Below are 12,135 nucleotides of genomic sequence, written 5' to 3' on the forward strand. Positions count from 1 at the left end.
ATATGTAAGGGTTAAACCACCCTTAAGTGGTTTCTTTCAAGAAGTTATTGTAATTTAATTTTTTTCAGATCACTGATGATTAATGAGAAGAGTCCCAAATAATAAATAAAAATGAAACAAAGGACAACTTTGCAACCACGTTTTTAATCACCTTAAATCACTGCTGAATATTGAGGGACTTGATTCAAAGTGTATGAAATTTGTATATAGAGAAAAATTGATTTGAGCGTGTTAGAGCTATTAGCAGTTACATCTACAAAAGGAAATGAAGGCACATATGATGAGTGAGTTTCCCTCTAACATCACCTACTGAAGAGCGTATGTTGCTCTTAGATACTCAATGATTTCTGCACTTTCAAACATTTCTATCCCTGTATTTGGATCTTCCAAAAAGGGTGCCTGTGAATTTTGCATAAACTAGTCATCATTCACACACCAAATACCATATCATCAAACAACTGTGATTTTGCATAAAGATCACAAACTGAACCTGAAAATTCAAATACCTGAAAATGTCCAGTTTTCTGAAATAGTATCTGTCTCTTTGGGCTACCCCTAGCACAACTGAAATGAAACATTAAAGTAAGATGAAAACACAAAAAATATGAATAGTACACATACATATAGCCCGGCTATAAATGCATAATAATATATAGTGATTAATATATATATATATATGTGTGTGTGTGTGTGTGTGTGATTAATCTTGCGAAGAAATACCCCATCAATTAATCTTATTATGTTTGATTTGCTTATGACCCAAGATTTTGAATTCCTAGATGAAATCTTCCACACTTCCGGCTGTCCTTATTGTGGCCAATCTCTAAAAAATTATGCTTCTCCTGCTGTTTCCATATCTCCTTGACAATGTTGTTGTAAGTTCTTCCAAGAAGGGTTCTTGGAATTTTGTTGCCAGCATTTGAACCAATGGCCAGCATTTCCTTCCATGCTAATGATGAACATAATTTTTGTGATCCTTTGACGTTCTGAACTTCAAAACAAAAATTTCTTCCCTTGCTATACAACCTTGTGGATCACTCCCTTCAAACATGCACAACTCCACTTGTTTTACCAAAGGGAAAAGTGGTTCATCCTCATCCTTATCATTGTCGATGTCCTCCTCTTCCCTTTTCTCATCACCATTGACTGAATTTTCTCCTCCATCGGATTGTTTCTTTCCTTTCTTGACTTCAAGAAGCAAATCCTTTGTTTCTCCATGTCTAGTATGCTTTCTTTTATTGAAGTCCCGTCTGTTCTCAATTTGCAATCTCCTTCCTCTATTTGTTGGCCCATTTCTCCAAAGCACTCACTCTACTTTCCATTATGTTATGCCACTCACAAATCCGGCAGGTTGGACAAAAATTGTTAGGAATCACCACTACTTTCAGAGAAGAACAAAGAAAAGTAAATCTCTACTTTCCATTATGCCACTCACAAATCCGGCAGGTCGGACAAAAAATGTTAGTGTTACTTTCAGAGAAGAACAAAGAAAAGTAAATCTGAACTTCTCTATTTTCACCTATCATACAACACCAAGATACAAAGGAGCACTCTCCTTCCCACTGGATCATTCCAGTTACAAAACTCAATTCTCCAAAAACTGACCCCCTTTACACTTAAACTTCTTATAAAAGGGGTCCCAATTGCAAGCAAACACTAAGCTACAAAAACTAACTTATAGTTGTATGCTTAGTTATTGTTTTTAAACCTCCTCCTAAAATAATCTTGCAATCTTGTTTGTTTTATTGTCAACATGTTGTATTTGCTTTTACCTAACACAAACCATGAATCAATGTTTAACAAATTACAGTTCACTTTATTACAATACAAAAAATAAGATTTTTTCCTAATTAATATAGAAGATGAACTTTTTTCTGTGGGCGATGGTCAATGTTTCTAGACATGGAAGTAGGCTCTTTGCAAATGGGTTTAAGGTTGCCTACATTACGCCCCCTTCTGATCCCTCAGTGCATACAAAGTGCAACTGCATTGATTTATTAGTTAATCTTTGATAAATACAATTATACAACTATTATAGCCTCAAGATTTATTAAAAATCAAATTTAGTCACTTACATGTTAAACATTGTTGGTTTTGGTACTTGCATTTCTGAAATATGGTGAATTTCATCATTGGTCATGTTGAAATGAAGTACAGGGTCGGTGAAAAACCTATCTGATAGGATATGACCCCCTACTACAAAGGTTTATGCCAAAAGAAAAAAGGGAAATGGGAATAGACCTATTTTATGTAGTTACAAGTAGTTAGTAGTTAGGAACTAGAGTGGTTTGTATAAATACATGTTGGGCCTAGAGAAAAGACAGGAAAAACATATGTCGGGAGGAGACTGGTCCCTTAAAGAACCAGAGTTATTGTTTATGTAATACCATACATTGAAGGAAATATACATTGTTTGTCTTTCTTTTATCTCTGTAAACTTCATCTTTCTTAAGTTTCTGATCCAGTTTCTATAACTATCACAGTTCAGAAATACAAAGACCAAACATACTGTTTTTAAATATAGGGACTAAAACCAGTTTTGGTCCAATCTAGTAACAATTCATACAAGGGTCATCCATGAGAAGATAAATGTAACTGCATAACTGTAAAGGTCATGAAATTAAGTTTTCTATAATACAACCACGTCCCCAAAAAAAGAAATCTTATTGGGAATCAACTTGAACAGTTGATTGCTCAGAAACGTGGGTTTTACCTGACAAGCAAGTGTGGCAGCTCCAATTCCACAAGTACTTCACGTACAAGCTTGCAGAAAGGAGACCCCTGAAAGAAACAAGTATTTCAAATTTAATATTAGGTAGCTGGAGATAATGGCTACATTATCATGCATACTGATCTTTAATTTAGGGATAGAAGTCCTGATTCATCAAGTATTATTAGTATGTATGGTTTGTATGTTGTAGACCAACCTCATATGCCCATAATTTAAGTGGCTTTGGAGGGAACTTTGCTGGAGTATAAATTGTCCCCTGAAAAAAGAAAAATCAAAGAGTTGTAAATTATAGTATAAGGTGTCCCCTGAAAACAAAATCGAAGAGTTGTAAATTATAATATGCTTTGCACAGATAAAAGTGACATCACAATGACAACTAAAATAATTCAGCCATATACGCACCATCAAGCATATGCTAAAAATTCCTTCCATTAACTTTGAAGAAAGGATTAATTTTCAATAAACTTTAGTTAAATATCAATACCCTTAAGAAAACGGAAGAAAAAGTTGACAATACCTTTCCAATACGACTAAGCATACTAAGACCAGCAGTTAGTGTCTGCAGAAAAAAAAAAGATAGCCCTAGATATTAACATCAATGACGCAATTCAACTGCTGGTGAGAAACCATTGATGGTGTCAGGTTCTAACCGTTAAAAATCCAAGTGATAAAGATAAAGGAACATTTCCATCACCTACATCACAGACAATACAATAAAAAATAGGATATTTTCAGTTGAGTAAGGCACGCAAAATTAGTATTCACTAAACCATATATGAAAAGTTAAGGCTCTTAAAAATGAAAAAATGAAATGGAAGTACTAGCAAAATGTTGTAGTGCTAAGCATATATATGCAATATGCCAAGATGGTTTCTGAGGCAAGTAATGTAATTAAAGTGTTTAATGATTATGCATTGTCAATTTCATTTTTTTTTTACACTGTCAATCAATCAGAAATCACATTGGTATGACTGCTAAGGTATTATTGTCTAAACTTGCCCTCTTTTATGCTTGTAGATGATAAAATACATATGATAATTTTTCCTCTCCAATATATGTAATTAAATTTAATAGATTGAAAAGTATCAAGAAAATAGAAACACACAGCATAAGCACAATACAGAATATTTTGGGACAAACCATATTTGTCAACCAAATACCGAATTATGTCATCTGATTCATACATTGAAACACCTGTGTTTGGGTCAACCTGAAACCAATAGATGAAAAAGTAAAATATTATTTCTTAGTTCTCACTCAAAGAAACCATGCAATCATCATGAGGCCGGATAAGGATAGTGATGTTAGATACATACAAAACTAGAAACAAAAAAGTATTGTAATTCTAAGGATAAAATTTACTGCAGTTTAAATCATTTTTTAAATCGATACACATCACTGAATGATATTTATATGAACCAAATATAAAAAGTAGTTTATCATATGAAAATGTCCACGGTGTAGATCCTCTGAACTCTATCAGATGCAACCATTTGACTTCCGCTTTCTTCCTTTCCAGGAGTAACTGATACCAAGACCTCATTCTAGGTTATATTTTTCTTTTAAAACTTAAAGCTTCTGAGCCAATTTTCAAGAGGGTTGATGATATAAAATGCCACAAGAACTCATGAGCATCTCTACAGGATATATTTTGCATTAATTTCATCAAAGCAGTTTAGATTAGTGCACTTCAATTTCCTCCTTTTTAATGTACCCCGAAATCAACAAAAAAATTTGTTGTTTGATTCAAGCTCAAAGGAATCAATCTTACCATGTAGGGGAACTGCAGTTTACCACCCATCTGAAGAACCTTTGGACGGAAATTTGGACCATTTCTTGGACAAGGATAGAAAACAACATCAAGGTCCAAAATAGCAACAATTTCTCTAACCTGCATGCAGTCATATATTAGCCCACAACAACAAATAAGTCTTGCTAATATAATTGTTGAACAACAGGAAAGAGATATTGAGTTGAAACCATGTGTGTTTGAGATAGCACGGATGCTTTGCTTATATTGAGAAAATACAATCAAAATAGATAGAGGAGATTTGATTCTAGTAATAAAGATATGATACGAAAATAAATAAAAGAGTTCCTATAATACATACATAATCTAGATATTCCTGTTTATAAAATATTTTATTCTTATTTCTATAATTATAACAGCATTACCAAAAGAAAACCACCATTACCCTATCAATTAGTAAGATTTTGAAGTTTCAACTTTGTTATTATGCCTAATTTTCTTCCCAATAAAAGGATAGCAATAGATTCTGACAGAGAAGAGCAGGACTAGACTTTATCCTTAGAGATCACTGAACTCAGTGCTAATCTCCATACTCAAATTCAAGAATCAAAGGATAAGCACAATGCTTATTCAAGACTTCAATGATAGCATGAGGTGACGATCAAATCATGGTAACTAACACTTCACACAATAACTGACAAACAAATTTATTTAAAGAGAAAAAAATTTCTCATGAAAAGAACTTGAAATAGAAGTTTATTTGAATCCTAAAAGTACTCATACCTTTCGGCAAAAGGGACAGCTGCTCACGACCCAAGATGGCACATAATGAAAGAACAAAATAGCACTTGTAATTAGTGAATTCTGTAGTGCAGCAAGTAGAAAGCCAAAAGGCTAATGTAAAGGTACAAAGGCAAAACAAAAAGCCAGTTATCCAACTTTGCTTTGAGAAAAGATGAAAATAAGGAAGTATTTAGTCCAGGCATGACAGCAAAGAGAGTAAAGTACCTCTCAAATTCATATATCTCAATATATTTCTCTGGGCGAGGACCTACTTTTGCTGTTTCTTTAATCACAATGCCTGAAATCGTGCTACTCATGTTAACATGAAAAATAAGGAATAAGGCTGGGAAAGGAAGGGGGGAGAGATTCTTGAACTGTCAAGCATAAAGATGCTGCTATGAGATAGGAATCTGACACAATAAAAGTGCAAAGATACTACCAATAACAATAACGACTGAAGATCGCACATTGACTAGAGAAAAGACTAATTTTCAGTATATAAGTGAGGACAATTATCGCCTTACAGGCCAGTTTTGTGAAGTTTAGTTAGGGTTAAATTAAACATACTTTCTAATAATAACCTTATCCCACCAAGTGAGGTCAACTACATGGATCATTGAAGGCCATTGGAATGGTTAAAACAAATTTCGGTCATATCATTCACCTTTCCTGTGCCCTAAGTCTCATTTTGCCCCTTTTCATAGGTCTGAAAGCCATGTGACATACTCTCCTCACCAGGTTAAAATTTCCTCTACTCAATTTAAAAGTGCAAAGATACTATCACTAAAAACAAAATCTTTCAGTCAAAGCATGCAAGATGCATGGGTGTAATTTTATTTGAACTTTATAAACACTGCCTCTTAAGAGTTTGTCTCAGTTGCAAGTCAGCCATATAATTAATGACTATGGTATGCAGAATAATGAGAACTAAACATAGAGAATGAGATTCTACCATTAAGTTCCAAAGCATATTGGCCTGGAGGAATTTCATCCTTAGAAACAAATGAAAAAGAATACCTGTCAATGGCACAACAAAAGCATAAAAGTTTAAAATTTCAGCCAGTATCTTGATATATTCTCACATATAACACGTTCCTTCTAGAACACCCAAAATGACCTCCACAAAATCAGTCTGCCCGTAAATTATGTTGGATAGGTTTTCAGATAGTGCTTGGCCTTATATATACAGCTATACATTGAATCTAATAAATAAATAAATCATTCATGCATTCAATAGGAGCATTTTACAATCTAAAGGAAGGAAAACTCCAAAATGAAAACAAGACATCTTAATTATGGTCTTCAACTTCTTTGAACAAAAATAAACTCTACTCAACGGCCCCCATACATACACAATAAATTAAAGACAATATTTAGTTACTCGTTTGGTCCCTATACCTATACAAATTTTAATTTTAGGTCTCTACACTTAAAACTATTCGTTTTACACCTTGCGTATTAAAAACAACAACGTATGCGCTTTTTAATCTGTTTTAGTCTTTGCTGTAAAAGCTATTAGACTAAACCAGATTATAAAGTTTATGTCTAAGCACTAAAACAAGTTCAAAGTGTATGGGTAGGGACTAAAACTTAGATATTATATGGGTATAAGAACTAAATGAATAATTAAACTTTGACAAAATTGTCCCTTTGTAATACAATACTTTTAGAAGTGAGGCTCCTTTCAAATGACTGATCCAGCTTAAGGTTCAGCTCCTAATTAAGTTCCAAACTTAATTATAGAATGTATTTGATGAATTTAAGCACCAGTCTCGTAACATCATTCTAAACATTAAATCTTTCAAGGGAAGCCAATTCCAGCAAGTCTTCAACAGTATCACGATCCTTCTTTCACCAAAAAAAAATATAATGATCCTTCTATCAGAAGAGCCATAACATAACACCAACCAGGTCCGATCCTTCCAACAGTTCTCAAATCTTTCTTACTGAAACAGCAGTTATTGTCTGTGCAGTTTAACTGACTTTTTCTCTGTATTGAACTATGTTAAAAACATCACACAAGCACACAACTAACTCAAGCCACTGATATTATTTTACCACCACTCTTCCGATATAGTTACTTTATTTCAACACAATAACTATCAAAATTTCTGACCAAACAATTTTATTCACAAACCAGATACGGACTAGGAATTGAAACCCGTAAGAACGTGTCAGAAAATATTTTTTTAAAAGAAAATCAACTTCGAATTTCCAGTGTCACAACCCAAAAGCTAATGGCTTATTTGAATCACTTCTTCCCTTTTTGGTTTATTCCAAACAAGTATTTAAAAAAAAAAAAAAAAAAAAAAACAGAATCAGTTGGGGATGTGTTTTCATTCCCTTCTTGAAGTTGAGATAAATCTTTCGAAAGAAGAAATAGGCTCATGGGACAAACACTTTCAAATGTTCTGAGGGAGCAAGCAAACAAATAACAGAAAACCAGGAAACAAACAAGGCCTTAGAGAATCAAGGTACAAAACTGAAAACAGAAAAGTGCAAAAGAGAGACAAATATGAAGAAAAAGGCGTACTATGGTTTACCCAGAAACGAAAACTCCAGTGGCAAAGCGAAAGAGGAGAGGAAGCAGCGCTCCGAACACTTCACCGGTCTTGTCAGGTCTGATGGCAAAGCGTTTAGGCTCAGGGGGCTTGAAGTTGGGGGGAGGAGCAATTGTCACCGACGAGGATGAAGCTGAAGAAGAATCAGATGTTGGTTGTTCTTGTTGGCTACTCACAGAAGTGGAAGAAGAGGTTTCAGACATGGCTCGTATGTAAAAACTTCTACTGGGTAGTCTCCTTTTGGGGAAACAAATATACCCAGAAACGGGGAATTGGGAGAAACTCAAAGCTGCAGCCATAACCATGAGTTTGGAAAAGGTACACTTCACACAGGTTCCTCCAAAAAAAACCAACCTTGTTGTGGTTTTAGTGAGTTTGTGTTTTGGGTGAATATTGTGGCTTTGATGGGTATTATGACATAGAGAGAAAGGTACTTCACAATTGGTATTGAAGCAGAGTTGGCAGATTCAGAAGCACTCGACGCAAAATATCTATAGTAGATTGTGCATCAAAGTACATACTGTGGCCAACGTGTTCAACCATATTTCACTCTCACTTTTTTCTCTCTGCTATTTGTTTTTAATAATAATAAAATTAAGTCGAAGAATTCTGTTACTTTTTCTACAAAAAAAAAATTGTCAGAGTGGAACGTGGTAATTGATCTTCACATTATTCATAGAGAAAGTAAATTATTAATTTTGGATTCCGTGTGGTTGGCCAGGTTTCTAAGCGGGCAAAATTATATAAATGGGCCGGTGGGTTTCTCACGGTTGGATGAAATTATTATATATTATTTTTTTTTCATCTAAAGTTAGGAAATCAATCATTTGAAGTGTTGTTTGTTTTGAAGTAAAAATTGTCTAAATGAATATTGGAAGAGAAAAAAAAACATAAATTATGATTAATCTCGAATTATAAATAATATGATACTATATTGGATATATAAAAAACATATATGAATGTTTTGCTTGCTTTCTTTTCATTGATTTTTCTATAACTCACTAGTTTTGTTGCTATTTTGAATATTAAAAGTTTTAGTAAAGCAATTACTTGAAGATTAATGTTTTTGTAAGGTTTGAAGGTAGATAACTCATTTACTGAATATTGGTAGGTTTTTATGGTTTTTTTTAATATATGATGTTCTCTTTAGAGGTTTTTGAAATTGAGCAATCTAAAACTTGAAAATGACATTTTGGATACACTGTTTGAAATACAAATATTAGGCTTATATGTTGACTTAGAAAAATGTTTATTTATTATGTTTTAATGAAATTATTTTCTTAGGATTTGTTATGGGATTTCAAGGAGTGAAAGTGGATGAAGACAAAAAAAAAAAACAAGCCATTAAGGATTGGCAAACTCCTACAACCTTCACTAAGGTAAAGGGGTTTCCATATATTAGCAATCTTCTATTGAAGGTTTGTCAAAGACTTCAACAAAATTGTTTTTGTTTTGAATGAAATTATTGAAAATGGTGTTGGGTTCAAATGGGATGCAGATCACGAAAAAGATTTTAGCAAATAAAAAATCTTTTAACTCACATTCCAATCTTCCACATATTTTTTTTTCAAATTGAGTGTGATGTAAGCAATGTGGGCATAGGGGAAGTTTTGTTACAAGAAGGGGCATCTTATTGCATACTCGAGTGAGAAACTAAAGGAAAGTTATTTAAATTACTCAATTTATGATAATAAAAAAATTGTATTAAAAAATACAATTTTCAATATCATAGATTAAAAAAATATTTAATAGATTTGGAAGGTTGTATTGACATTTCAGAATGGTAAGCATGTATATGAGTAGGTCAAGAGCATTAACATTATGTTTAAAAAGACAAAAGAACTGAAATAAAATAAAAAAACATTTGGAACAGGGGAACTATATATTTTTTTTTTATCTTTCTTATTAATCTAAATTAGATGTTAGACACATGTCAAAAAAAAAGTGACAATGAGTGAAAATATGTGAAGATTTTGTTGAGATGAATATAGATTATGAGTTACATTCGCATACTATTAGACCTACTTGCTCCCAACTTGTTATACAAAAGAAAAGAAAAGCTTTTGTGAATATTTACTTAAAAGTGTTATCAAAGTACTCATCAAATATTAGAGATACATAAATATTTTGAAAAAATATATGAAAAATTAACACCATGGGAACACTTCATTGTGAAGAGCTACATTGTAGAAAAAAGTCATTAGATGTTTTTAGGAAACCATTTAATAATATCATAAACAAAATATTTACATGTTGCAAATAAGACACCAGTAATAACATATATTCTCCAACATAAATAGTAGTTAGATTTATCATTGTCTTCCATATTAGGTCATTTGGATTAAATTAAATAATTTTATTGAATCTTTAGTTAAAAACATTCTATTTTATGTTGTATATCTGAATCTGGCAAATGCCAGTGTATTGTACTGTCGGATTTCTTTTTTGCAAGTTTTGATTTGATTCCAAAACAAACAAAATTTATAAAAAAAAAAAACAAGCACCTGTCGTAAGTAATTGTTATTTACCTTGGTTACTGTCATTAATTGCATCTATGTTGGCCTTGTTACCCTATTTTAGGTATGTTTAACATAACCGATGCAAAAATGTGTTTGTTTAAGTATAGAAATTAGATTTAAATTAGATCTGTTAACATAACAGATTGAACTAAACTTAAATTACACTTCTTAATATATATATATATATATATATATTTTATTAAGTATAGAAAGCTTTAAAACATTCCCAATCAAATTTTGTGGAAAAGAACAAGTCATGAAGAACTTACTAATTAGTCTAGTATTTAATTTGATAGGAATAAATAAATGAACAAAAATGAAAGTTGGTAAAGCTGTGGTTTAACAAAGTAGAAGCTAATTATATTCAGAAAAAGAGACAACAAAGTAATAACTAATGTGACTTTGTAGACTAGTTTAAGGTTGTGGGAAGTGGCTTTAGAATTTAACTTTTGTAATGTATTTATGAAACCCTGTTCCAGAATAAGAAAACGCAGGATGTAAAAATGTTTACATATATCCAAAACAAAACGGATAATACAAACACGATGGTGGATTAAGGATTAACAAAACATTCATAATAACCAATAACAATACATGGTTCTTGTCACTGAATGAACTGAATAATCCAATTATATATAAACCAAGAATTCAACACCTGTTCTCGACTCTTAACCCACCCGATGTGGCTCTTCGACCTTCTTCCACCAAAGCTGTTCGTGCCATCACTATTCTGCTTGGAACCAAAGGAGCATCGAATGCTGTGCAGTCAATCCAATCCTTCAAGAGATCCTCTTGTCCCCATATCTCAGGAATCCAAACCCTCCCAGAAACTTCAACTCTATGTCTCTTCAACCTCTCACGACCACTAGCTTCACCTTCAACGGTTTTTCCTTCGGTATCACTATCCAATGCAGTTTCCACCTTGGTTTGGTGGGGTTTAGAAGTTTTGTCACTCTTCTCTTGGTGTTCTTGGCCCATTTTCCTGTCTTTGGGGTGGTGGGGTTTCTTCAGTTTTGATGGCTGAAGAGGGGGAATCTGGTTGTCAGATTCAGTAGAGTAAGAGGGCTGGGGAGACATTAGAAGGGTTTTCTCTTTCATGCAGAAAAGGGACATAGCATAAGAGCTGTTTTGGTGATTCTGTGTGCTATAGCTGTGGTGATGGTGGTGTTCGTAGTTTGAGTATTGCTGCTATCTTTTGTGTGGAAAGAAGATTTTGGAGAGTGGTGGGTGAAAAAGAGCAATGAAATGGGTGGGAAATTAGTTCACACGTCACCCACTTGGAGACTCTTCATTTGTATGGTAAGTGACAAAGGTACGTGTCTTTTCTATGGTGGGATTCTAATAATGTGTGGCTTGGTGTAGCTAGTTATTGCTTGAAAATTACAGAAATTGACCAAAGGAGGAAAAACTAAATACAAAAATGAAAAAGAAAGAAGAAAAAAGAAGAAGAAATAGAGTGGAAGGGGGTGAGCGATTCCTTGGATGGATTTTTTTGAAGGATTGAGAGGTTGGTGTTGATCTGTGGAACACTGTTCACGACTCCTCTTGCCTTTCAATCAATCAGGATGCAGGATTTGATTTTGGTAGGGCAGCATGCTTATTACATATTCACTAAAAATTCAAAGATATATTATTACACTACGATTATAACATATTCAACTAAATACTTCATGTATCACCTACTCAATCACTTTTATTATTATTATTTTTGGTGAATATTTTACTCATTAAAGTTGAACATAATTGTATAGTTGTATGGTTGCAAAGTTGCTTCTACTTAATTAAATGTGA

At 33.1% G+C, this 12,135-nt stretch overlaps 2 protein-coding genes across 2 annotated transcripts; both read right to left on the minus strand.

Annotated features, from left to right (window-relative positions):
- Positions 1-140: 140 nt before the first annotated feature.
- Positions 141-8,470, minus strand: LOC137830335 (uncharacterized). The gene is made up of 12 exons (XM_068637612.1): positions 7,808-8,470; positions 6,217-6,281; positions 5,490-5,562; positions 5,265-5,283; positions 4,503-4,622; positions 3,872-3,941; positions 3,382-3,425; positions 3,249-3,290; positions 2,928-2,987; positions 2,714-2,781; positions 507-564; positions 141-399 (listed from the first exon to the last, which is right to left on the minus strand). Exons 1-12 carry the CDS (start codon positions 8,128-8,130, stop codon positions 307-309), a joined length of 1,035 nt encoding a protein of 344 aa, XP_068493713.1. The 5' UTR covers positions 8,131-8,470; the 3' UTR covers positions 141-306.
- Positions 8,471-10,778: 2,308 nt separating this feature from the next.
- On the minus strand, positions 10,779-11,759 carry LOC137830336 (protein BIC1-like). Its single transcript, XM_068637614.1, has one exon. It carries the CDS (start codon positions 11,455-11,457, stop codon positions 10,993-10,995), a length of 465 nt encoding a protein of 154 aa, XP_068493715.1. The 5' UTR covers positions 11,458-11,759; the 3' UTR covers positions 10,779-10,992.
- Positions 11,760-12,135: the final 376 nt, after the last annotated feature.

This window comes from Phaseolus vulgaris, chromosome 7, assembly GCF_000499845.2.
Source record: "Phaseolus vulgaris cultivar G19833 chromosome 7, P. vulgaris v2.0, whole genome shotgun sequence".
NCBI lineage: Eukaryota > Viridiplantae > Streptophyta > Magnoliopsida > Fabales > Fabaceae > Phaseolus > Phaseolus vulgaris.